The following is a 27,817-nucleotide window of genomic DNA, read 5'->3' as shown; positions in this document are numbered from 1 at the left end:
TGGTGGCTTCACTCTGTGTTTGGGATCGTTACCAGGGTTAAGGCAGCAAACCGCACTTAAGGGTAACATCTGCAATGGTCCTTCTACCTTGTAATGAAATGTCTCCCACCCACCCACCCTTCTTTTTCCCTATCCAGATCACAGACATGTCTAAGGAAGTTATCAAATTAAAGGAAGCACTGAACAGTCTCTCCCAGCTTTCTTACTCAACTGGTACACCCAAAAGGCAAAGCCAGCAGCTGGAGCTGCTGCAACAACAAGTCAAACAGCTACAAAACCAGCTGGCTGTAAGTTTATAGGTTGCTTAACTGTGTGAATTAACAGCTGAAGGTAGCTTCTAGTTTAGGGCTGAGGTCTTCTGTATGGTGAAAATGGGTACAGAAATACTCTCTTGAGTGCTCCACAGGCAAGTGTCTGTGAGAATGCCTCAGGGAATTGGGGGGATGATCCCACTAAGGGGGTATCTTCCCCAACCTGGCACCTTCCAGAAGTTTTTGACTACAATTCCCATCATCCCTAATCATTGGTCATGCTTCTTGGTGCTGATGGGTACTGCATTCCAAAACATCTGGAGGCCGCCATGTTGGAGAAAGCTGATACAGCTCTAATCGTCCATGAATTTGTGGGGCCTTGGTGTAGTGGAGCAATGGCGTTTCCTTTCCCTTCCACCGTGCTGGTCTTGTCATGTGCTTCCGTGATGGTCAGTGCTGGTTCTAGGCTTTTGAGAGCCCTTGGAGAAGACACCCTCAATGTTCCCGCTACTCCGCCTCTTTCCCGTCATTCCTTCTGCTTGCTTGAGAAGCAGAGAAGTAGGCAGTGCCATCTGCTGCTCCTCATCGCCCCCTTTATCTGGGCCAGAGCGAGAGGTGGGTGAACGAAGACGTTGCAATGGGGAAGAGGAAGAGCAAGTCCAAAGGGCCCTTGTCAGTAGGCCTCTGCCAGGGTGGGGGCCCATTGGCAGCGGCCCGACCAGGCCTACTTTTGATGATGGCCCTGATGCTGGGTTGGATGGCTGCCCAACTCAAGTGAACTCCCCACCCACCAACTTCTTGAGGGGAAAGAATGGCATAAGCCAGACATTAACATGGTCACAGCTAGGACTTGACAGGCTTACGTATGATTTATTTATTTATTTATTTATTATTGCATTTATATCCCGCCTTTTTTTCCTCCATAATTCTCCTCTTCTCCATTTTATCCTCACAACAGCAACCCTGTGAGGTAGGCTGGGCTGAGAGTCTGTGACTGGCCCAAAGTGCCCCAGTGGGTTTCTATGGCTGAGTGGGGACTAGAACCCGAATCTCCCGACTCCCAGTCCAACACTTTAGCCACTACACCATATGACGACATGTACGTTGTAGAAGGAGAGGGTTTGCTGCTCCTCTGCCACGCAAAGGCCCTGGTAACTTATGAACTGGGACAGAGTAATCCAGGAGGAGTATTGTCCCTGCTGCCTTGACAGTTGTCACGATAGCATCTGCCATCTCTACGGCACAGCAGAGAGTTGCACCATGTTTGTCTCCAGTAGAATGGAAACCCTACTTTGCGCATGCAAAATAGCAAGTGACCTTGGTTACTGTGCCATTCATGGGGCGCCCCCAAGCATCTTGCAGCTGGCTATGGCATCTGCTGTTACTTGATAGGCTTTCAGAGTTGGGTTCCCTCCTTGGGGTCTTAATGCTTGCCATTTTCCACCCTTACTTTGCCCTGGTTCTACATGCTGTAAAGATAAAGCTTAAATGGGAATTAAATGAGCCAGCTGGAGTGATGAAGGGACCAGAAGGCCAGCTAGTCAAACCTCTTTTTGGAGAGCTGCGCTGTGTGTAAAATTACTGAATGCACAACATAAGGAACGCCTGGAATGCATCTGCTTATCTTCCCCATGGAGGTCGGTCTATAGACCAGCCTTCCCCAACCTAATGCCCTCCAGGTGTGTTAGACTGTAGCTCCCAGCCAGGCTGGACTATAGAGTCCAGGCCTGCAGTGTGCCCCATGTTGGAAAGCCAGATATGCTACAGGTAATTGCTGGCCAAACAGTTCATTCCAGTGGACTCGCAAATGGGTAGTCCGTTGCTCTGCTAATAGCACCTCTGTTATGCTTTGTTTTCTAAAGTTGGTATACGTTTGAAGATGCTTGTTCCACATTATGCTTGTAACGATAATTTTAAAAAGAATACTATGATTTGTTGAATGTGAGATTGCCAGTAGTGCTAATCAGTATTGGGGAGTGGAATATAGTCCATATACCCACTAATGCTGCACTGACCAGAGTTGAGTGAGTGGATAAAACGTTCTGCCAATTGCACTAATGAATGCAGAAGCTGTTGGTGATAATGTGGTCTGGCTGAGCGCCCTTGAGGGCAGGGAGGCTGTCTTGCACTATATTCTGAAAAACTGGCTGCATATCAATAGTAGCTCATACCCACATTGCAAAGGGAACTTTTTGTCTTTTGCTTTATATTTGAAATCAGTTTGGGAGCTTGCATGTAGAATTTTTGCACTTCTAGATACCTGAAATGATAGAGAGGTTACAGCAATCCTGGTTGGATGCTGCAGTGTTTCGTATGTGAGGCTAACTTTGAAAATGGTTTAGAAACTCCAGGTAGTCCGAATAGTGCTTCTAGGCTACTAACTGGGACCTGTTGATACAATCATGTAACGCCAGGGCTTCGTCAGCTGCACTAGCTTCCAGGCTGTTTCCAGACGCAACTCAAAGTATTGGTGTTCGGGCTCTCTGTTTAGGGCCAGAGTACCTAAAGAAATGTCTCCTCCCATATGTATTTTCCAGATGCTTTAGCCACCTTTGGAGGTCCTCCTCTGGGTGCCCCCACCAAATTAATTTAGGCAGTCGCTACAAGAGAGGGCCTTCTTGGTTATAGCACCCTGCTTATAGATTTCCCTTTCCAAGGAGGCTTGCCTAGTGCCATCCCTATTATCTTTTTGGCACCACACAAAGATACTCCCTTTAGATAGTTTAGTTTTGCCCATAGTGTGTTGAAATGACTGGTTTAAAATATTTTATATTGCATTTTTTTATCCTGATGGTTGTTTCTATTGTGCAGTGTTGTGTTCTTTTACCAAGTAACCCACCCAGAAAACTTTTGTTATTGGGCAGATTAAAAATATAATAAATAGCAATGTAAGTTGAGTGCTAGTCCACAGTAGGTCCAGTGTGGATAACTGCAGTGGAGTGCAACATCCTTGCACAGCAGTCAAGCCAAGTTCCTTGAGGTTCCCATACGCTCCACTTGCATAGCAGCAAGTAGTGAATTCTGGAGTATTCTGAGGCTGTGTGGCCACTGGCTGCTTTAGGACTGAGGTCCTATCCCAGGTTTATCTAATGCAACACAGTAGGAGTCTTTCACTGCTGATGTCATTCATCTTTCTCCACTGCACTGCTCTCCAATTCCGTAGATTAGAGACAAAAATCACAGCAAGAGGAGGGTTTCACTGTACTAGAGAGACAATGTGGTGTAGTGGTTAGAGTGTTGGACTAAGATTTGGAAGACCGAGATTCAAATCCCCACTCAGCTATGACGTTAACAGGCTCATGTTGGGCCAGTCACTCCTTCTGTCAACCTAACCTACCTCACAAGTTTGTTGGGAAGGTAAAATAGGATGGGTGAGCAGGGACCTTGTATACGACCTTGAACATCTGGGAGGAAAAATAGAATATAACATAACAGAGTGGAACAGACCAAATTCCACATTACAATACCATTTTGCATGAAGGGGTGGCTTTATAGGTGCAATATAATGTTTCTTTGGTCCATAATATTTGTGACTTTGAGCATACTTGACACAAGTGGTGCCATGTAGATTCTTAAACTATGTAGATTCTGAACTGTGGATCGAAGCTGCGTTCTGGATTACAGCAGCCAGTATCTCCTTGCTGTAAAACTAAACACACATCCCTTTAAAATGCTATGATGGATTATGTATATGTCCACTCCTTCACTAGCCATCTCTTTTTTAATAGGAAACAAAGAAGCAACACCAGGATATTGTATCTGTTTACAGGACACATCTGCTCTATGCTGTGCAGGTAACTTCTCTGACTTGGATAAAAAGTCGCCATTGGAGTCAATGTTGCCTAACTATTCGGGAAAGCCTCTTGAATTGATTGAAAATGCATTTAATCGGTTAAGCAACCAATTAAAGGTTTCAGCCCTAAACATTTTATGGGCTAATGAAAGCGTTTTGTCAAAAAATTTTTTAATGAGAATAGTATTTAAAATACAGTTTGCGAAAAGGGGTACATTTTTTAATATAAATTTGCCTTTCAAAAGAATAGGAATTTTAGCTTACTGGTTCTTGTTCAGGTGTTACTAATATTTGGTATTTCTTCCATTTCTTTCTAGGGCCAAATGGATGAAGATGTCCAGAAAGTGCTTAAACAGATTCTAACAATGTGCAAAAGTCAGTCGCAGAAAAAAAATGAAACCCTTTTCGTTGATCCTTGATGTTGCTGCTATGGAGTTTGAGACTCGCCTTAAAAATGAGATTTGATTGGCAACCCCGCATATAGGGAACTGTCGCAGATCTCACCCACGTTTCTTCATTTCTATGTCTTATGAGCTAATGCATCGTCATGTCTTCCCTTGCCCAGTCAAAGTCCTTGAGTGCTATTTTTGTGTCGTAGACACAAATGCACAATTCTGCAGAAATTAAAGTTTAAATCAGGGGTGTCCTAAGTCTGACATACAGTATTAGAAAGTGGCTCAGTGCTTCCTTTGGTTATAAAGAGATGGTGTAACCCATGGAAGTCCTAGCATCCATTGCTGCATTTTTTATTTGAATAGCTGCACCACTCGGAAGTGGGAGCAGAGATGAATTATCCAGTCCCCAGTTATTAAGGGGGGAAAAGCAACCTTCTCTTATGTTTTAAGTCTCTCAGAGGTCAGGTATAATGGTAGATGCAATGTCTGATTCTAAAACTTTTTGGCCTTGTTAACTGAAAGGAGAAAAAAGCCAACTTCACTAGGCACGGCCACTACTTGGCTAAAGCCAGCTGCAGTATGTGTGTGTGTTTTTTAAAACTATATATATTTACCAAGTCATGTACGGACTACAAGAACATCAGACCAGTGATATGTACTAACTAGATAATGTAAAGTGTAGCCATGTACTAATGCAGGTCAATGAATTTTGAACACAGCTAACTCTGCTACAACCTCAGTTTCTTTATCAAGCAGTAGGTCAAGCTTTCTATGCAAATCCTTGCAGTGCTCTTGGCCACGGAGCTCAGGAGGAAGAAACCCAGTGTTCTGAATGACAAACAAGGGATCCGAATGAACTCAAGATGTTTACAGTGAGCACTGTTGTCTCACGGTTCCGAACCTCACTTTTGTAAAAGATCTTCTCTACAATATATTTTTTACTGGCCCTCAAATTTACAAATGTTTTTGTAACTAAAGCCATTTACTATGTAGTATTTCTTCTTTTATTTCATTTGTTTAATTTTTTTTGCAGTAGACTTCAATAACAAACAGTTTTGACAGTTGCTTTTTTCTGTCTTTCTTGATTAGCCCAGATCTCTGGTTGCAAAATGCAATGGAAGTCTCTCGTTCCCATTTTAAAAAGGCTGTGTTGAAACACAACTGCCCTTACGTCGTTGAATAAGAGAGGATGACTTACATGTTCATCCTACTTTTTCTTTTTTGCCAAACATTGTAACAACTAAAGCATAGATAAACCTTGTGTTTTGTTTCTAAGGGCTGTTTGCTACATTAAATTTATGTGATATAGGAATGATCCTACAAACCGCTTCTGTGCCTAAAAGTCATTTAGCAGGAACAGCTAATACTTGTAACTCCAAATGTGAGCTATGCCCATTTCACCTGCTGGTTTTATAGCAGATTTACACTCTTAACTCCTTTTGAAAGTACTATTTCGAACTAGTGTAATCACTACAGTGTCTCCCAAAGTCATGGGAATTGTAGCATTCAGAAGGTGGTGTGAATTCTTTTGTTTGAGAACTTCACACAATGAAACTAGAATTCCCAAGATTCTATTGCTGAGCACCATGGTAGTTTTCAAGATCAGTTTAAACTTCTAGCATAGACATGGCGTTTGCAGGAGCACTCCTGTATTTCAAAAAACTAATGGGGGAAACTACCTTTGAGAACCAGGGAGCCTCTCTTAAAGCCTTTAAATCAAATTGGAAATACCATAGATGCACGACACCAGCTGTCTGGATGTCAGAAAACCACAGAAGCCTAAACATCTTAACATTGTACCTAAAGGGAATAACTATTTGAGTGGTGTGTGTGGGTATGTGTGTGTGTGTGTTCAATGTATGGCATAGTTCTGCTGCAGAGATTCTCAGAGCTCTAAAATAAGTGAAGTCTATAGACAGTTAGTTTCTCAATGCCTCAGGGCTACCAAATTCACCATGCGCCAAATAGCAACCCATCCTCTTACAATGGCCAAACTTAAATTGATTTATGAGCATACAGTCTCCTGGGCCATGGGGTTTTGTTTAGTTTTGTTTACTAATGCCTATTCGTTTTGGACAATGTTTCATAATTCCAACACTTTTTTTAAAAAAAATGCTCCAAAGAAATGTGAAAATTTTGCTGTGGCACTTACAAAAACAAACAAAAATAACAAATCTAAAGTATGCCAATAAATGCTGCCAAGTATAAAACTTGAGGAACCATTTTGTAGGTTGCCTGACAAAAACCTTAGCTTTTTACCTTGTTTTGTTATGTGTATTTATTACAATTATCATTGTGAAACATTGGAAATTGTACACTATAGCATAGTGATTGTCCTTGTATGTAATTTTACAAAAAGTTTCCTTATTCAGCAAATAAACATTTTCTTTTCTTTCTTTTTTAAAAATCTGCCTTTTTATTTTTGAGGGTTTTTTGTTTAATATTTTTGCATTGGGAATCCAAAGGGAAAACTCCTCTAGGAAGATGAATCTGCTGAGTTATTAAGATGATTCCTAGAGGAACTTCTTCGTGTCCTTCCTCAAACCCCTTTAGAAGTAGGCTGGATACCAGCACATGGCATACTTGGCCAAATGCCGGGGTCCCAGAAGTGCTGATAGCCAAGCTTGTGGAAACTGGGGAGTGTTGATCTCCCACAAATGCTCCAGGCACGTGTGGCATGCCTTAACTAGCCAGCACCTCCATCTTAATTACACATGCTATGCTTCCAATGTACACTCACTAGGGGCAGCATAATTAAGATGGTTGCAAGGTAAATTCAGCCACACAACTCGGGATTCAGTGCTACTAAGAACATAAGAAGTACCATGCTGGATCAGAATGATGATGATGATGATGATGATGATGATGATGATATTTATTTGTATCCCGCCTTTTGCCCAATGCTGGGCCTCAAGGCGGCCTTACAAAGTTTAAAATATACATGGGGGGGGGGGAGGGAAACAAAACCATAAACAATTAAAAAATACACAACAAAATTATAAGACATTAACATAGATGGAGGGCTAGATTATTCTCCAAAGGCCTGCTTGAACAAAAAAGTTTTAGCCTGCTTCCGAACGCCCATCAAGAAGGGAGCCAGCCTAGCTTCCCCAGGAAGAGAGTTCCAGAGCACCGGAGCAACCACCGAGAAGGCCCTCTCCCATGTTCCCACCAAGCGTGCCTGTGAAGTAGGTGGGACTGAAAGAAGGGCCTCTCCAGAAGATCTCAAAGCACGGGCAGGCTCATAAGGGAGAATACGTTCTTTCAAATAACCTGGACCCGAACCATATAGAGCTTTATAGGTCATAACCAGCACTTTGAATGAGGGTCCATCAACTAGCTGTCAGCCGGGGGAAACAAAGCAGGACACAGTGCAACAGCACCCTCCCACCCATGCTCCCCAGCAGCTGGTGCATATAGGCTTACTGCCTCGGATACTGGAGGTAGCACATTGCCATCACGACTAGTAGCCATTGATAGCCTTCTCCAGGAATTTATCCACACACACCCTTTTAAAGCCATCCAAATTGATGGCCATCACCACACCTTGTGGTAGTGAATTCCATGCGCTGTGTGAAGAAGTACTTCCTTTTATTTGTCCTGAATCTCCCAGCTTCATCATGCATAATTTTGTATACCTCCATCATGTCTCCCCTTAGCCTCTTTTTCCCCCAAGCTAAACAATCCCAGCTGTTGTAACCTTCCCTCATACGGGAGATGCTCTAGCCCCTTCACCATTTTAGTTGCCCTTTTCTGCACTTTTCCCAGCAATATAATATCTTTTTTTAGGTGTGGTAACCAGAACTGTACACAGAGTATTAAGTGTGGTTGCACCATAGATTTGTATAAAGGCAATATGATACTGGCAGTTTTATTCTCACTTTTCTAATAATGCTTAACATGGAGTTTGACGCCTTTACAGCTGCTGCACGTTGGGTTTACATCAGTGGTGAGCAGTGCTCTGGGTCCACATGCCTGCACTCTTAATTACACCAGCACAAACCTCCGTTAGCAGCAGCTGCCCAGGGCCCCCCAAAATCTGGAGCTGGGCCTGTTCAGAGGTGGCAACCTGAGATAGGGCCTCCCCAGTTTTTGGTACCTGACTCTAGAATGCTGCCCCCTAGGGAGGGTTATTGGACACTGACTTGTAGACCGAGATGCTGTTAACATAGCTTTACACACTTTGACTACTCTGTTTTATTGTATTGCTGTGCTTTTAACTATTGCTAGCTGCTGATGCTCTGAGGGTCTTTGGAAAGAAGGAGAGGAGAGGAAATGTCCAAAAAAGATAAATGAGAGCCCAGGGTTGGGGGTGGGGCACAGCTTGATTCACCTGAATCTAAAAAACATTAGAGGGTTTGGTCACCCAAGTAGGCTGAATAATAACTCAGGTGCAAGGAAAGAAGAATGAATGGGAGAGGGCTATATGTTTTTAAAGCACATTTGTTTTGCAGAGCAAATGTAAATAACCTAGCACTGGAAACTGCAGTATCTTTCCCTGATCTTAAAACCAACAACACACACATAGAAAAAAGGGACACTCGTTATCCTTTATTTTGTCATCTTAAACAACTGCCTTCTGCTGTTAGTTATTTTTACTGGTCTGGAGGCTGTGCATTCACTCACCGTACCACTCAAGTGTAGGAGTGCTGTCAGCCCTTTTGTGTGAGGGAAGAGGCTAAGCTACCCCACTTTCCACCCCCATCCCTGGGATTGTGTTGTCATCTTGTGGACATCTCCCTCTCCCCTTTAATTGTTGTTGAAAGAGGTATCTTCCCTTTCCAGAAGGAGTGGTCCTCCTGATTTAAAGCACATGCACGCAAACCACTTGCTTTGTTTTCTCCCACACCCCATATATTGTGTGATGGGAATGGGAGTGTCAGGCATTGGTTCTGTGCAAAACCTGAATCCCAGTAAGACCCAGCCAGTGTGCTAGAGTAGTGAATAGAACAATGGTGTCCAATCTTGTTGGGTCAGTGGACACATTCGGAATTTTGAAAGTGTCAGGGGCACACTCACAAAATGGCTGCCCCTGGTGAGTGTGGCCCATCACAAAACACCCATTTCCCAGAAGGCAAACGGGTGAGACTAAAAAGAAAAGTAACTTGTCCAAAGTAACTAACTACAAGGCAGGGGTGGGGGTATGAGCTCCAAAATACAAAACCATGCATTTGAACTCCAATAAAGATGGCACTGGAGGGCAGTACTATGCTTTGCAATATGGCAACTTCCCAGTTAAAAGTCCTTTTTAAAAAAAAGGTTCATAAATTAAAATCATGAGGGGCAGGGAACCTGATCGATGCTCGGCAATGTGGTACCGAGAGGCACCACATTGAAGACGCCAGGGTTGGACCGTCAGATAAAGACCGTATGCCTCACTAGGGCTAGATGTACACTACCACTTTACAGTATAGTAGTATTGAAGTGCACTGATAACTGTTGGGGCACATTCCATATACCGCTTTCAGAATGTTGTTTTTTTATTCCACATTACCCAAAATATTGATTGATTACATTTATACCCCGCCTTCCCCCCCTCAAGACAGTGTACATAACCCTCTCCATATTATCCTCACAACAACAACCCTGTGAGGTAGGTTGGCTAAGTGTCTGTGATTGGCCCAAAGTGACCCAGTGAGCTTCCATGGCCGAGTGGGGACTAGAACCCAGATCTCCTGACACATCCCAACACTCTAACCACTACATCACACTGGCTCTCAGTGTGTCCCACAAAGTATAAATGCACAAAAGTGATATAGCATTACCATGATGGGATTGTAAAGATTTAACACAAGGTGTAGATCTGGTGTTATGTCACTCACAAATCTCACTGGGTCAATTTGGAGCCTTGCTCTCTCTGCCTGACTTGCTTCACAAGGTCCTTGTGAGGATAACGTGGAGCTGGGTTTTGGGAGCAGGGCCCCACATGCCAATCAGAGCTCGGTGGATTTATTTATTTTTGTATTTTTGTTGTAATGATCTCTCCAATTATTTTTGTTCTGCTTATCCATCGCTAGGCCTCAGAGCCAGCTCCATTCGTGGGACTTCCTGTTCTGGTTAGAAAGAAAAATAGCTTTAAAGTTTGAAGAGCGTCTCTGTCACCCGGGGCAACTAGGGCAACGCACTGTCACCATGGCTGTAGCGTGGGGGTGAGCCCTTGATTTAAAACAAAACAAACAAACAAATACCACAAAACAATCATTATGGGAAAGGAGCTGAGGTCTCCGAACAAGAGAGGAGCGAAGTGCCTTTTGCAATCTGCAGTAGGATGGCGTATGTTTCCAGAGAGCAAAACCAAATGGGGGGGAAAGGCCTTTTTCATTGAGTTTCCTGGCCTGAGGCCTTGTGCTGAGGTAAAACGTGGTTCCGATTTCTTTTCTGTCATGAACCAGAAATATTTTTAGGTTTATATATATTTTTCTTTTTCCCAACTTAAATTCTCAAGGCCAGTGTTTTGTATTTAGTTAGGTATGTTTTGAGGAAGGGGGGGGGGGAAATAAGCGAACAGAGTCCATGCTGAGCTACTAAAGGGGAAAAAAAACTATTGGTTTGAGGGTGGGCAGGGGTGAGAAATAATTGTTCTTAATATCACAACAGGCTGCCAGGTTGTTGTTGTTGTTGTGTTGTTGTTTTTTAACTTTACCCCAGCTATTATTATTTTTTTTAACTTTACCACAACGAATTCCGTTGTTTAAAATTCAATTGTGCGGAGTCTATTTCACATTGCAGGTCCTTAATGCAGGAATGAGGAGGGTATTGGGTTTGCTAGCTAGGGCTGATGGGAATTGTAGTCCAACAACATCTGGGGTGAAGGTCACATGTTCCCCATCCCTGTTTTTATGTGAAAAGCTCCAGCAATTTTCACTATGCCACTGCAGGCTGCAAAGGAAGGGGATGGTTACGATAGACCTCGTAAACTTCATAGCGTGGGGGGGGGGGAGATTATGCAACTTTTATTGCTGATAGGAGAGAGGCTGTGTTGACAAGATGAAAAGGCTCATATTGGCAGGAAAAGCAGTGTTAGGTTTAATGCTGTGCCTCTATGAGTAGGAGCAAACTGAGCAAAAGAAAAAAAATGTGCTTGAGGATGTACAGACTTAAATTGATTTAACAGTCATCCCCTCCCTGCAAATATCCTGGAAACTGGAGATTTCTAACAGAACTGTCAGACCCATTACCGAAGGACAATAGCCAGAATTCTTCGGGGGGCTGTGGCAATCCAAGTGGTTCATATTTGTAGTGTAGAAAAGGCATATCTACATGGCAGCTTTGCATGCAGGTCCCTTAGCTGATTCCAGATCCATGCATACAATAGAGTGCTGTTCACATGAACTCCCCTGCTAGATATTCTGCACCTAATTAAAGTTGGGAGTGCATGAAAAGTAACCAGGGGGGTACCATAGGTTTCTGTCTTGGGGCCAGTATTATTCAACATTTTTAATTAATGATGGGATTGATGAGTTTCTTATCAAATTTGCAGATGACACAAAACTAGGAGGTCTGGCCAACCCCCCTGATGACAGAATGAGACTGCAGTCTGATTTGGATAGGTTGGAAGATGGGCTGAGAGGAACGCAATGTTCTTTAACAGGGAAAAATGTAAGATATATTTAGGGAGGAAAAATGTAGAGTACACGTACAAGATGGGGGATTCATGGCTTGGAAGCACTAAATCGGAGAAGGATTTTGTTATGGTCGTTCACAGCAATCTGAACATGAGTCAGCAGTGTGAGATAGCCGCTAGACGGGCTAATGCAGTTCTGGGCTGCATTAGAAATTGTATCGAAGACGTGTGAAGTCCTTATTCCTCTCTGCTCAGCACTTGTGAGATCCCATCAGGAGTATTGTGTATGATTCTGGGCACCACATTTCCAGAAGGACATCGACAGGTTAGAACACGTTCAGAGGAGAGCAATAAAGATGATACAGGGACTTGCGGACATACCTTATGAAGATAAGCTGAAGGAACTTGGGATGTTCAGTCTGGAGAAAAGAAGACTGAGGGGAGACATGTTAGTAGTGTTCAGGTACATAAAAGGGGGCCACAGGGAAGATGGTCAAGAACTATTTTCCACGGCCACAGAAGTAACAGTTACCTAAATTCCGGTTAAATATAAGGAAACGCTTCCTGACGGTAAGATCTGTACAACAGTGGAACGGTCTACCTCTGGAGATTGTGGGTTCTCTATCTCTGGAGGATTTTAACAAGAGGCTGGACACAGCCACCTCTCATGGATGGTTTAATTGATTTTCTTGCACATTGCAGAGGGTTGGACTAGATGATCCTTGTGGTCCCTTCCAACTCAACAATTCTATGATTCTATACCCATTAGTAAGACAGAGCAGCTTACAGAATGATCACTCTAGATGACCCAAGCAAGCAAGCCAAGCCATCTCTTGCAGGAATGGCATAAACTGCCAGTTTCAGTGGCCAAATTAGCTTTGAATAGGAATTCTCTCATGAACCCAAAAATATAGTATCAGTGTAAGCTCTTGAAGAGCAACCACACCAGTGCTCCACACACAGGAAAATGCTATTGGGTGTAACTCCCAGGTGGAAACAGTAATGCATACTACCATTAATTGAGGTTTGACTGTAGCTTTCAGGCTAATTTCAAAAGCCCTCTACAAAGGATCATTTCAGACCCCAAGATATCTGGGACGGTGGTAGAAATAAAAAGAAAAGGGATGGCCCCACACACTTGTGGTTCAGGTTCTGCCCAGTTTGGGCTCTGGCCCCACCCACCACTGGTACATGACTCCCAACAGATTACTCTCAAGGCAATACAAGCTTCAACATAAAAAAATACGTCCCCACTCCTGCCTTAATATTGTCCAACGAAGCTGTCTTTACAACCTGGCTCAGCAGCTAGTTTTGACAGAGACCCCTTCGGAAAGGTGATGATGCATATGGCAGGATAAGGACCACCCCTCTGACTCTGACCTACTAGTAAGCCCCATTATCTCAGCCATTCCCAGCTTTTGCCTCTAAAGTGATAACCACAGGTCCAGGCAGCACCCCCTTGGGGTAGATACGGCCTATGGGCTGCCAGTCACTGACTCCCATTTTATGATGTTTAAGACTCAAAGAAAAAGCTCTATCTGAGTCCATGGATGAAACGAACAGTGATGATGAAGAAAAAGAAATGACAGCCCTGCTGTTTACCACACCAGCAGCTAAGTTAACGCAAGCACAGAAAAGGGCAGACAGTTTTGCTAAAGAAAAAGAGGTAATGTTACCTGTTAGTTTCTTTTCATGCTTTTACAGTTGTGGATGTTGATGGATTCATATAGCTTTAATAGTGATGCACGAGTGCTTTTTCTAATGTGGATGCTATGCATAATTTCTGATATGGATGCTATGCGTAATCCTGAAGGATCAGACCGGGACCCCTGGAAGGCTGGATTTGGCCCACGAACCTGAGGTTCTGCACCCGTGACCATTTAGGGATTTAAAGGTGAAATCCAACACTTTGAATTGAGCTCAGGAAATAACTGGCAACCAGTGCAGGTCCATCAGTATTCGTATCAAAGACATCTGAAGTCCTTATTCCTCTCTACTTCACACTAGTGAGGCCACACCAGGAATATTGTATATGATTCTTGGCACCACATTTCCAGAAGGACATCGACAGGTTAGAACAGATTCAGAGGAGGGCAACAGAGATGATACAGGGACTTGAGGACATACTCTATGAAGACAGGCTGAAGGAACTTCAGTTTGGAGAAAAGAAGACTGAGGGGAGCCATGTTAGCAGTGTTCAGGTACATAAAAAGATGCCACAGGGAAGATGGTCAAGAACTATTTTCCATGGCTACAGAAAGCAGGACCCAAAATAATGGGTATAAGTTACATCAACCTAGATTCCAATTAAATATAAGGAAAAACTTCCTGACAGTAAGATCTGTACAACAGTGGAACAGTCTACCTCCGGAGATTGTGGGTTCTCCATCTTTGGAGGTTTTTAAGAAGAGGCTGAACAGCCAACTCTCATGGGTGGTTTAATTTGTTTTCCTGCACATTGCAGAGGGTTGGACGATGATCCTTGTGGTCCCTTCCAACGCTATGATTCTGTGGGGGGAGTGGATTTATTCAAACTCTTTTTGTCCGTCTTTTTGACCAAAAAAGTCTTCTAGAGCAGCTTACCATCAATCAGCAAAAAAGGCAGCCCTTGCTCGCAGGTTTACAATCTAGAAAGACATGACACACAAGGAAAAAGGGATGGGGAGAGAAGAAGAAAAATTAAGTGGGCTGTCAGTAGGGCTGGTGGAATGGCCCTGCTTCCCTACTCGTCTCCCAGGCGAGTGGCAGTCCAACTGGAGCAGGCACCAACATCTCCTTTGCCTGTTCCTGTCTCCCTTGCTCCTCATGCAGTCTCTAGGATAGTTAGTGCAAATCTGCACATGTCCCCTGCTCCTCCCTTTTCCCTCGAGTGCGTGGAACATGCTTCACCACATGGGTGGCAGGCAGCATTCCTGAAGCACTGTGCAGATTGCATGCATCAGCCGTGCCTCCATGCGCTATCAACTGACCCAAAGTTGATAGTTAAACTGACCCAAAGATTTGCCCGGGTGCAGTTCTGACCTTGGTTTTAGTACACAGGCAGAAAGGAATGCCATTGTCTTATAATCAGTGCCTGGAAAGTCTTTTGATAAAGGCTCTCACCAAAGACTCCCGAACAAACTTAGTAGACATGGAATAAGAGGAGAGGTCCTCTTATGGATCTGTAACTGGCTAAATAACAGAAAACAGAAAGCAGCAAGTAGGAATAAATGGTCAGTTCTCCTGATGGAGGGAAGTAAATAGTGGGGTCCCAAAGGGATCAGTATTGGGACCAATTCTTTTCAACTTGTTCATAAATGATCTGGAATTAGGAGCGAGTAGTGAAGTGGCCAAGTTTGCTGATGATACGAAATTATTTAAGGTTGTTAAAACACAAAGGGATTTTGACGAGCTCCAAAGTGATCTCTCCAAGCTGGTAGAGTGGGCGTCCAAATGTCAGATGCGGTTCAATGTAAGCAAGTGTAACGTGATGCACATTGGAGGGGGGAAAAAAACCCAACTTCAAGTATAACCTAATGGGATCTGAGCTGGCGGTGACCGAACAAGAAAGAGATCTTGGGACTGTGGTGGACAGCTCAATGAAAATGTCCACCCAGTGTGCTGCCGTTATAAAGAAAGCAAACTCCATGTTAGGCATTATTGGACAGGGAATTGAGAATAAAACTGCCAGTATCATACTACCTTTTTCCAATCTATGGTGTGACCACACTTAGAATACTGGTCACCACACCTAAAAAAAGATATTATAGAGCTGGAAAAAGTGCAGGAAAGGGCAACTAAAATGTTTAAGGGCCTGGAGCATCTCCCCTATGAGGGAAGGTTACAACAACTGGGATTGTTTAGCTTGGAAAAAAGGAGGCTAAGGGGAGACATGATAGAAGTGTACAAAATTATGTGTACAAAAGAATGTGGATATGGAGACATTTTTCTCCCTCTCCCAAAATACTGAAACCCTGGGTCATCCCCTGAAGTTGATTGGTGGGAGATTCAGGACAAATAAAAGAAAGTATTTCTTCACACAACACATAGTTAAATTGTGGAATTCACTACCAGAAGATGTAGTGATGACCACCAATTTGGATGGCTTTAAAAGGGGGTTGGATAAATTCCTGGGGGAGAAGGCTATCAATGGCTACTAGCTCTGATAGTTATGTGGTACCTCCAGTATTCAAGGCAGTACACCTGTGCGCACCAGTTGCTGGGGAACATGGGTGGGAGGGTGCTGTTGCACCATGTCCTGCTTTGTTGGTCCCTGGTTGACAGCTGGTTGGCCACTGTGGGAACAGAGTGCTGGACTAGATGGACCCTTGGTCTGATCCAGCATGGCATTTCTTATGTTCTTATGAAAAATGCCAGCCACAGCCTCTGTTCCAACTTAAGAGTTCCCCTGTCTTAAAATGTAGCTGATGGTGCTGGTGAGGGAGGCAGAAAGCAGCTCAGTTGCATATTTCCTTTTTCACAACAAATCTACCATGTGCATCTTCATTTTTATTTATTCTTTTCTTCCAGGGACGTAACACCTGCAGGGAACTGATTCAATGTATAGCTCTCACTAGAATTATCTATGGAAATGGGCACTGGCGATTGGCAAAAGCACTCGCCAATCTTGCTCACAGCTACATTACACTTCAAGGTAAAGTTATCTCTGTTGGTCCCCTCAGGACAAAGGAAACAGAAATATACTTCAATGCTACCTTCAGCTACACCTGCCAAAGAGAGTAGTCCCTGCTAGGTATTTTACCCACTCTGCCGCTGCTGACATGGCAGCCAGGTAACCTCTTTTACAGAGGACAGTCCTCTGTTTTGAGGAGCTGTCAGAGGGCTGGCATCTATTTTTGGGTGATGATTGTCCTCTTTTTTAGCACTCCATAAATGGCCACCCTATATCACCATGGTTCCCTGCATTTTTGTTGATGTGTCTTAACTAGTGTTGCCACTTTTCTTCTTCTTCCTGGGAGCTCTTCTGCACCTTTAACAGAAAGGAATTCACCAGGTAATGCTTGTAGCAGCAGAACACTGACATGGTGATAATGGAATTTTACCTGTTGAATCTGTCACATTGTGGCTACTGACAGAGGTGTCTTTTTAGTAGTGGCAAACCTAATCATCAAAGGAGCATGGAATACCTCCAAAGGCTGCTACCTGTCTAGGGTTAGTATTGAGTGAGACGTGTCAGGGAAATGGGAAAATTACTATTAGTGTATGTGTCACATGGGGTTTGCCTCTTCAAAGGTTTGCGCTTTCCCTGTGGCATATATAATCCATTTTAGCTTTTCGCTGGGCAAGAATAATGTAGGAGAGATCCAATCACACATTAAGAATGAAGTGTGTGTGTGTGTGTGTGTGTGTGTGTGTCACATCATTTGGGAAAGGAGAAAAAAACTGGGGACATGCTGCCATCTAGTGACCATTTAATGCTTTCATAATGGACTGCAAAAAGGAATAGCTGTGTTGATTTGTCCCAGCAAAAGCAACAAAGATACTTAAATAGATTCATTAGATTAAGGTAAATCATGTTTGCTTACTGGTGCTTTGCTTCCTGCTGCTCTTCTGCAATTGTAATGAGCTGAATTACATGGGAGGAGAGGGGTGACCACGTAGTCTGTAATTGAAAATTTCCCTGCTTCTATATCTGGTCAAGAAGGCAGGGTTCCTGCAGCTTTAAGTGTTGTGATGAAGATGGAATTTCACCAGGTGCTGTATGCAATCAAATGACACCTGCTGAAATTACTTTTTCTATGCAACTGTTACAGGTACAGGAGCCCTGTCCTCCTTTCCATATGGTCATCCAAATTTTAGCCCCACCTTTTTTGCTTTTAGCCCTGCCCACCACTGGAATTCACCTCCCTAAAAGGTTCTCTGAAAGGGATTTCAGCCCTGGGCTGAAAGAAGTTCTGTACCCCTGCTTTACAAGAACATATGGTTGAAAGGTTTGTATAGAGCTAGTGCGGGCTGGCACACAGTCTTTTTAAAGTTTCTAAAGTCATCTTATTCATTTTCTCAGGTCTTCCTGTTCAGGCTATACACCATGCCAACTCAGCAAAGCATATCATCTTCACAGGAGAAGGTATCCCTCCAGCCTACTCAGAAGGAAGAGGAGAGATTCTCAGCACTCTTCTGACCATCTTCTATACCTTGGGCATAGCAAATGTGATGCAGAAGAAATATCCTTGCAGCGCAGTGACCACAGCGGTAGATTTGGATATAAGAAACCCAAACAAGTCTTGAGCTCAGTTATGAAGATCAGCGGGTGGCTTTTGGAACCAGTCAGTGAACCTCACAAGGTTGCTGTGAGGCTAAAATGCTTCTAAAAGTTCCAGGGATATAAATATGACTTGCAATGTCAGAAAATAAACTCAAATCTCTTAAAAATTTGAACATTACACAGTGTAGTTTGTTTTCTTCAAGTTGTAGAGCAGCCTTCCCCAGCCTGGTGCCCTCTAGATGTATTGGATTACAACTCTCATGATCCCCAGGCAATATGCTATTGGTGAGATAGTCAACACATCTGAAGGGCACCAGATGGGGGAAGGTTCTTATATGTCATCACCCAATCCAGCAAGGGAGATCTGTGCGTGGATACAGACTTCCATACATGGATGCTTTCGTGGTATCATGATCCATACATAGGGCCAGTCTTATCATCAGGGAGCAAATTTTTTATGTCATGAAAGTGCAACAAATCATTAGTTATTTATTTGGCTATTATTATATTTTTACTGCCAGGTATGTTGGTGGGATTTTCTGCCTCATGTGCCAAAATAACTTTGAATACTATACTGCTATGCATCCTGATTTGGGTACATGAGGGCTGGGCGTCATTTGATACTCTGCTTCAGGCAGCAAAATGTCATGGACCAGCCCTGACCATGCATGCAGTAAATGTGGATCACCAGGTGGGTTGTATACATCTGGCCTCTGGGCTATAGGTAGGGGCGCCTGATGTTGATTCAGGAACTAAGTGTGTATGTGACCAACAGGGGAATGTTCGGCTAGACCAGGGAGGTTGAGACTCTTTCAGCCTGAGGGAAAAATCCAATTTTGGGAAGCTCTCTGCCTGGGGTTCTATTCCATTGGTGGGCACAGCCAAAGGCAAAGGCAGCAAGGCCAAAATTACCAGCATATTTTAACTTAAAGCTCTTACTGCCAGGAAAGGGGTGGGGGCCAGGGGAAGTGAGGCCCTGCCAAAGGAAGTGAGGCAGGGGGCTACCGGGAGGAGGGCCTTTGCTGCTGTGGCACTACAGTTGTGGAATGAGCTCCGTAGAGAGGTTTGCCTGGCACTTACATTGTACTCCTTTCGGTGCCAGGTGAAGACCTTTTTATTGTGAACCGCCCAGAGAGCTTCGGCTATTGGGCGGTATAAAAATGTAATAAATAAATAAAAATAAATAAATAAATAAATTTTCTCAGTATTTTAGCATTTTACCATCCTAGTCTTTTAGCTCTGCTGTTTTAAATCTGTATTTTTAAATCTCTGTATTGCTGCTCGGCTTTATTCTGGTTATACTTTTATATTGTGGTTTTATATTATTGTTTAAGCTTCCATATTTTAGAGTTTATGCTGTATCTCATGGTTTTAATTTTTGTGAACCAACCAGAGAGCATAGGCTATTAGGCGGTATAGAAATGAAATAAATAAATAAAGTGGGTGGGGCCATCTGGGGAACCCAAGGTAGGCTGGATATGGTCCCAGGTGGAGCAGATTTGGACCATGGAGCTGAGGTTCAACATCCCCGGGGTAGGGGATGTACAGATTTTGTTAAATCCATTCCATTTGCATTGATGTAATTGGAATTTTTTTAGGACTGTACAAGAACTTCACTCCACTTGCACTAATGCGCACTAGTGCAAATCTCCCCCTCAAAGTAAAAAAAAAAAAAGGTCTGCATGACTCAGAAAAAGCTGGTCAGCTGTATAATCCACAGGTTGGATTCATAGAAATCCGAACTCATTTGAATCAGTTGCAGATTTTTCTGCCTTGGCTAGAAGTTCCGAACAAGCACATTTTGTGTAGCTCCCATTATTTCAATGGTACTTGTGCAGACTTTCACCATGGACTGCATGCCCCATGTTAAATATTAGGAGTGGGTGCCATTTGGATGTTCCACATCAGGTATCAACGTGCCTGGGACCTGCCCTGTAGAAATCTAAAGAGAAAATTCTTAGTAACTTCACAGAACTAAATTACTCTCAAGGGGTTCTTTGCTCAAATCCATGACAGTGAAACCAGTCCGCATCTCTAATGTCCATGCAGCCACACAAGTACTGCTTCTGGATTTATTGAATTGTGCTGCCGTTGACCCCAGAGTCTAGTAATTGCCTAATCCAATGGACAGGCAGAAAAGTGCTTAAGGGTTGAATTAAGACAGACCGGGGGGGGGGGGGGTAGGAGCCCATAATTCTCATTATGTTCCAGCCAGCCATGCTGGCTGGGGTGTGCTGGGAGTAGTAGGTCTTTTTTTCTATCTAACCATGCATAGGATTGCGCCTTAAGGCTGGGCAAAGTAACTGATGCTCCAGATGAATACTGCAAGGTAGGTTGTTATTTAAAATATATAATCTATTAGCTTTACTAGTTTTTCCTTGATTTTTCAACTGGCAAAGAATCCTACTGCAATCTGCAGAAGGCTGAAAAGATTATGGAAGAACTGCGGAGGCCAGATTGGAGAGGGACTCCTGAACTTAAAGTATCTGAGAGAGACCTTACTGCAGCATTGGGCAGGTAAACTGAAAACCAGTCGCCTGATCCTGAGTTAACTAAGGCCCTGAGTTACATATGTAAAGGATTAGGATGTATATTTAGGATGCAATCCTATACTTGCCTGAGAGTAAGGAGCATTGAACACAGTGGGAATTACTTCTGAGTAGATTAGTATGGGATTGCACTCCTGCACCCTGCAGTGCAGAGATCTCAAGTCCTGGGACTCTTCTATATTCCTTGACAGTGCATTGTATGGATGAGTAATTACAGTGCATATGACTTTCTGTAATCAAAACAGGCAGCACCATGTAAAATTGGTGGAGTTGCACCATGTAAAATTGGTGGAGGTTGTCACATAGAGGAGGGCCAGGATCTCTTCTTGGTCATCCCAGAGCACAGGACGCAGAATAATGGGCTCTAGTTACAGGAAGCCAGATTCTGACTGAACATCAGAAAAAACGTTACGACAATGCAACCAATGACCTAGGCAGAATGTGGGCTCTCCCACAAGGCATTTAAGAGGCAGCTAGACAGCCATCTGTTAGGTATGCTTAATTCCTGCATTGAGCAGGGGGTTGGACTTGATGGTCTTACAGGCCCCTTCCAACTCTACTATTCTATGATTCTATGATTCTATGGATTCTGAGCTAACTAGGGAAGCGCCCTAGAGAGCTTCGGCTATTGGGCGGTATAAAAGTGTAATAAATAAATAAATAAGCCCAGGTGTCTGTGGTGTCCAGGAGTGCATTCTACCAGCTTAGGCTGGTATGCCAGGTGTGACCCTGTTTGAAGTGGATGGACCTTGACTCAGTTATCCACGCACTAGTAACATCCAGGCTGGACTACTGTAATGCACTGTATGCGGGGCTGCCTTTGAAGATAGTTCGGAAAGTTCAGCTGGTACAGAATGTGGCCGCCTGAGTAGGGGCGAAGTGATTTGATCACATAACACCTATACTGCGCCAGCTGCACTGGTTACTGGTGTGTTTCCGAGAAGTGCTGGTTTTGACCTTTAAAGCTCTAAATGGTTTGGGACCAAGTTACTTCAAGGATTGCCTTCACTCCTATCAGTCTGACCGCACTTTAAGATCAGACAAGCCCTTCTTATTTTCCCACCCATGAGAACAATTGGGTGGGTGATCACATGGGAGACGGCCTTCACTGCAGTGGCCCCACAGCAGTAGAATAAACTCCCATCGTAGGTCCACCAGGCATCATCCTTGCAGGCTTAAGAAGGCCTTGAAAATATTTTATTTTACTTTGGCCTTCTTATGATATGAATACTATTGTTGTTCTGATTAGTTTTATTGTTGGTTTTATTGGTTTTAATCACTATTTTATTGTGATTTTATTTTTATTGCTTTTAATATTTTAAGTTTTTATGTATTTTATTGTTGTAAGCTGCCTTAAGGGTGGACAAGAAATTTTTTAAATAAATAAAATTGTTACATCAGTTTTACATTTTTATCAGCAGCTTCTTTGAATTTTTTCTGCTTTCATTGTAATTTTGTGGGGGGGTATTTTAATTTGTTGTACAAACTCCAGTGTCTTTTGATGTGGGGTGGTTAATAAATTCTATTATAAATAAATATGAACTGAAAATCTGATTGCAAATGGTTCTTTCCTTCTAGGGCCGGTCTGCAGAAAAACAAGCTAGATTTGGCAGCCAAGCATTTTGAGAAGGCAATTGATATTATAATTTCATCTGAAGGAGAGAAGGCTCCAGAACTGATAAATCTTTATCTGGACCTAGCTCAAGCTGAACAAATGAAGAAAAATCATGAGAAATCCATAGGATATTTATTACAGGTAAAGAACCTCATAAAAATACCAGCACAGCATGAGAACTGACTTTGTCTTAATATAGCTGGTAATTGTCCTGTGTGTTAATCCAACTAGTTGCCTGGGAGGAAGATGCATTAAACTCAATGGGACTTAATTTTGAGACTGGACATGTGTAGGATTGCACAGTAAGAATTACAATGGCATCCTCGTTGTCATATATTTATAATAAGAAAGCAAGCTTCCTGACCTTAAAGCTGCAAAAATAGGCAAGGAAGAATCCAGTCATTGCTGGTGATATTTCAAAAGCTGTGAAGGGGTGGTGGGGTGAGTCCATGTGCTACCTCCAGTATCCGAGGCAGTAAGCCTATGTATATGCACCAGTTGCTGGGGAACATGGGCGGGAGGGTACTGTTGCACTCATGTCCTGCTTGTGAGTTTCCCGTGGGCAGCTGGTTGACTACTGTGTGAACGGAAATCTGGACAAGATGGACCCTTGGTCTCATCCAGCAGGCCTCTTCTTATGTTCTCAAGGTGCAGATGATTCATTTGATAATTTTTACTTCCCTCTATATGGAATAGTTCTCCCACTGTGATATGATGATTGTTCTATTTTTCTTCTTTATCATCCAGTTTGAACAGCAACTGAGTATTTGCCATGTCTGAATGTTGCATGAATGAATGTTGTCCTCCAAAATGCTACTACGGGTCCTTCTCACCTTTCATTTTAACACATGCTTTGGTATCCTTGGTCCTTACATTACCATAGACTAACAAAGCTTTGTTCTGGGAGAGAGTGGTCAAGTGCCAACAATCCTTATCTGGGTTAATCAATCATCAGGCCAAAATCGATCAAGTACTTGAATCATAACTAGACATTTTACATTCTGGGCCATCCAAGAAGTTGATTTCCAGGTTGGGTTTTCAAAATGTATTTTGTTGTTTTGTTTGGTTTGCAATAGATAACAGGCCACTTCCATCTAACCTGCACTTTCTCTATGCATTTGCAAACTGGGTAAGGGCTTACTGTGGGCTCCTGCCCTAGCTTTGCTGTTGGGAGAGATACTTAAGAACATAGGAAGCTGCCTTATACTGAGTCAGTCCATTGGTCCATCTAGCCCAGTATTGGCGACACTGACTGGTAATGGATCTCCAGGGTCTCAGGCAAGATTCTTTTCCTTGCCCTGCCTGGAGATGCCAGAGACTCGCATGCAAAGCAGGTGTTCTATCACACCAACAAGACTATATGTTCTTGGGGAATGGACTGACAGATATTTCAGAGAGCAACTGAAAATGTTCATGCAGACAGTAGATCTGCAAAGCACTGTGAACTGTCAATATCCATCTCTTCCTAATAGGCCCATTCCATTTCACTCTCTCTGCATACGAAATTCAGTGCTGAAGCCGCATCAACAGCCTTGTTACTGGGTAAGGCCTATGCTGCAACTGGAGAAGAAAAGCATGCTGGTAAGTAGGTAGAAAGGCACTGGAGCAAATAGTTTATTGCGTTCCCTTGCAAAGTATCATTGGATTGGATAAGTTTATCTGATCATGTAGGGCCCACCCACCTCAATATTTCTGCCATTGAACTGAGTAGTCTGACATTCCACTGTGTGGTAGAGTCCTTGTGACAGAGGTAGAGTCCAGGACTCAGTTGCTTTCCAATACATGCATGGATGCAAATAACTGAAGCCAGACTTCCCCACCATAAATGTAAAGGAGAGGGGCTTAGCCCAGCCTTTCCCAAGCTGATATCCTCCAAATGTTCTGGACTACATTATCCCATGCCTGTGGATGGAGATGATGAGAGTTGCAGTCCAACACTTCTAGAGAGCACCAGGTTGGGGAAGGCTGCTGTAACCCCTCTTTTTTACATTTACGGAGGGATGGCACTCTGTTAAACAAGGACTGGTGGTCCAGCTCTGAACCAAAATCTGTCATTGGCCCTCATCATGGTGCCATCAGAGTAGGACTTTGGGGCTGATATCCAGGGCCCCCACTCAGGAGAATAAACAGGTGGGCCTCCAAACACAGCAGGGCTGACTTGCCACTTTTTAAAGCAATACACACTGCTATCTAAAGCAGGGAAGGGCATACGGCCATTAAATCCAGAATCTAAAATGACCTACCTGCCCCACTGTTTCTATCTAGCCTACCTCTTCTTTGACTGGCAGTGACTCCCTAAGTCAATCTTAGGCAGAGGTCTTTCCCAGGTCTGCCACTTGAACTGAATTAACAGGAGGTGCCAGGAATTTAGCCTGGCTCCATCTACATGCAAAAGTGTACTCTGCCATGGAGCTTTGTCTCCTCTTGTATTTGTGAGCTGTTTTACATATGTTAAATGGGAGGACGCGGAGCTAGAATCCGCTGTTTCGGAAAAGCGAAATAACTCATCTGGATCTTAAATGGGCTTATTCTTCCGGATGTATGATTCAGCATGATGCAAATTACACATTTAATGCACAACATGCATTGCACTCATTTTCTAGAGGCTGCTGAAATGTATCTCAGTGAAAGTGTCTCGGCCTACAGAATGGCACTGGGGATGGACCATTCCAAGACAATTAATGCTCTGGAAGACTTCACTAAATGGCTTGGACGAGTGGGGAAAAGGAAGGTAACAGCAGCTCCAATGGGATGTAGACTGAGGACTTTTAGCCGTGCAAAAGAGTGTTAGGGAGCTGAACCCACAGCCAGCATTGTTGATCAGCTTGCAGGAGTGGGGTGCCAATGGGAGATGTTTGCAGAGTCCAATTGTAGCATGGGGCTCAATTGGAGGGGGGGCTGCAGCTGGAGAGAGGAGGGTTAAGCCCCCCCTCCCCCAATGCTATGACCCCCCTTCTAAAATCAACTTCCCATTGGAGGTCACTTTTGGGTTTAGCCCCAGGATGATGACTCTTAATGAAATGTTGCCCTTATGAGAAGGGTTCTCAACTCGTTATCTTGTGCCTCCTGCATTCTCACTTCCAAACTGCCTTTTGCTCCCTTAAGGCTGCAATCAGGGATTGCACCAGGGATGTTGAAGCTCTTTCAGCTCGAGGGTTGAATTCAATTCAACCAAAATACCAAGATATTACATCTTAAAACTCTGATTGCCTTAACTAAGCTTTAGGAGAAGTATTTCAACCTTTTAAATTATGCGCTGGGGGAGACTGTGCAAAAGCTTGGAAACTAAGAAATGATTGGTTTCAGGGGAAAGGGGAACAGTCCTCTGGGGAACCCCAGGCTGGCTGGATTTGCCCCACACAAACCTGATGTTCAACACCCTTGCTATATACACTCACTTAGGACTACATTCCATTACTTCCAAATAGATATGAATAGGATTGTGCTGTCAGTAAGTTAACAATTTGTCCTTCTGCCCTTTTGGACGATAATGAACAAACTTATTCTAGGATATTTATGCGGTGGCAAGGTTCAGTCTGCTATAGTTGTTATTGGACAGATTAAAAATATAATAAATAGTATTATTTTGGATAGAAACAAACAAGAGGAGAATATAAGGCAGGTAGTGTTAGCTACTGTGTAATGTTTAATGGTTTACTATTGTCATGGCAACTTGATTTCACAAATCTAATATTTAATTCAACACTACACAGTATGAGGTCCTTATGTCTTTACAGATCAGAGATGATCTATAATAAAACCCAAGGCATACCTCATAAGAAAATATAACTAAAGGTGTGATTCTATGTTTAGACAGAAAAAAAGCCCTACAACTCCCAGCATTTCCCAGCCAGCATAGCGTTTGTAGGACTTTTTTCTGTCTAAATGTGCATAGGATGCACCCTTACTACATTTCTGACTCTGAGATCCAGCAGTATCTACATCAACAGTGCTAATCCCTTTAAATTTCTGCAGAAACAGCTGCCTGTCATTTGAGAGAACAAAGACAGTTTCTCCTTTTAAAAAAGTAATTTAATAAATATAAGAACAAAACATTGGCATATATTTTGAGGGGATACCAAATTTCAGGGTTGTAGTGAACAGAGCTTCACCCACGGATAAGCAAGACATTATTTTTGAACTAGGTAAGTTAATACATTTAAAATGTTTTTTCTTCTTTTGTAGCAAGCCTATGCTTTACTCAAAGAGTCATTTACATCTCAGCAAGATCCCTGCAGTGATTTTAGCGAACAGGCAGTTGAAAGGTTGTATATTATGGGTTGCATCTGCCTAGCAGAGGAGAAGACAAAGGAGGCTTATCAGTTGCTCAGTAAGGTAATTATCATGTCATTGTGCCATCACCCTGAAAATTTAAAAGAAGGCAGCTTTTTTTAGAGGTGGAAACAGGATTCATCCGTTTTTTAGGTATAGGACTTGTTTGAGCGTAGCAATTTAAATTACATACTAAGCCCTTATGTGGGAATCGGCTCTGTGAACTGAGCGATTTTGGCTAGTGACCTGTGCAGGGGACAAATGTCCTCCACCCCCAGCACCATAGATTTGGGATCAGACAGTGTTGGAACTGGTAAACTGGCCTCCAGTTGAACAGCTGGTTTAGAGCTGTGTTCATTTCCCTCTTTAAGCATCTACGTTTGCCACATATTGCCAGATTTTGTTGTGGAGAATAGGAGGAACTGGAACTGATGGCTGGAAGCTGTAGAGAAGCAGCTTTTGACTGCTTATTAGGAGAAACTTCCTAACAGTGAGGGCAGTTTGGCAGTGGAATACACAGTCCCAGGAGGCGATGGGTTCTCCTTTACTGGAGGTACTTAAGCCAGAGACTGGATGGGCCATCTGTCAGAAGTTCTGCAGCAGAACCCTGTAGTGCAGATCCTGAATTTAGCAGGGTGTTTGGATGATATCCAAGATCCCTTCGAACTCTATGAATTCTGTAAAGCAGTGGTGGGAGACCTTCCAGATATTCATGAACTATTACTTCCATCAACCTTCACCATTGATCAGGTTGGCTATGGATAATGGGAATTGGAATCTAACAAACTGGAAGGCCACAGGTTCTCCAACTCTGCTGTAAGGTGCCAGGACTCAGACTTGGGTTCTAAGGATAGACTCACCCCATGATCTGCTGTCTCACCAGGGTCCGAAGAAGAAACTACCAAAAACCCAGTGAGCATAGGAAGAGAGCCTCTTAACTACAATAGGTCAGAGGAGGTTAATGCTGAAGACAGATTCCCCCCACCCTGCATCCACTTACGTTGATAGGATACAAACTTGACCTTTACATTGGGATGTGCATAATTACCATCTCTTCTGTTTTACATCTATGCAGTGTGTGGAGATCCAGGTTGCTATTTATGGGTCTCGTCATAGGAAATGTAAAAAGATACAAGAGCTCCTGGACATGCTGAAGACGTAAGCTTTATCGTT

The 27,817-nt window shown here is 43.3% G+C and overlaps 2 protein-coding genes across 3 annotated transcripts in view; both read left to right on the top strand.

Annotated features, from left to right (window-relative positions):
* The window catches only part of RAI14 (retinoic acid induced 14), a 269,841-nt gene that overhangs the window by 119,500 nt on the left and 122,524 nt on the right, over nt 1–27,817 (top strand). Inside the window, exons 16-18 of one of the 2 annotated variants that reach the window (XR_010025560.1) lie at nt 138–287; nt 3,980–4,045; nt 4,362–5,454. Coding sequence is in view for 1 of the 2 variants with exons in the window: in XM_063128159.1 (XP_062984229.1) it covers nt 138–287; nt 3,980–4,045; nt 4,362–4,463 (318 nt within the window). In the remaining variant the exon portion in view is untranslated. Of the gene's footprint in view, nt 1–137; nt 288–3,979; nt 4,046–4,361; nt 6,686–27,817 lie in introns of those variants that run through there. The other variant, XM_063128159.1, reaches the window with a different exon arrangement.
* On the top strand, nt 13,550–27,806 carry TTC23L (tetratricopeptide repeat domain 23 like). Its single transcript, XM_063128795.1, has 9 exons — nt 13,550–13,669; nt 16,513–16,636; nt 18,008–18,167; nt 20,600–20,725; nt 22,336–22,513; nt 23,845–23,953; nt 24,976–25,103; nt 26,558–26,707; nt 27,720–27,806. The coding sequence occupies exons 1-9, from the start codon at nt 13,550–13,552 to the stop codon at nt 27,804–27,806; spliced, it is 1,182 nt and encodes a 393-aa protein (XP_062984865.1).

The sequence above is a fragment of the Elgaria multicarinata genome, chromosome 6 (assembly GCF_023053635.1).
Source record: "Elgaria multicarinata webbii isolate HBS135686 ecotype San Diego chromosome 6, rElgMul1.1.pri, whole genome shotgun sequence".
Classification (NCBI taxonomy): domain Eukaryota; kingdom Metazoa; phylum Chordata; class Lepidosauria; order Squamata; family Anguidae; genus Elgaria; species Elgaria multicarinata.
This window is presented reverse-complemented; position numbering and strand designations above follow the sequence as displayed.

Excerpts from the sequence above, each read along its gene's own strand:
- TTC23L (XM_063128795.1), top strand. The coding sequence starts at position 13,550 with ATGGATGAAACGAACAGTGATGATGAAGAAAAAGAAATGACAGCCCTG. Across the intron at positions 25,104-26,557 it reads GACGAGTGGGGAAAAGGAAG|CAAGCCTATGCTTTACTCAA; the intron begins GTAACAGCAGCT and ends CTTCTTTTGTAG. Across the intron at positions 26,708-27,719 it reads CTTATCAGTTGCTCAGTAAG|TGTGTGGAGATCCAGGTTGC; the intron begins GTAATTATCATG and ends ACATCTATGCAG.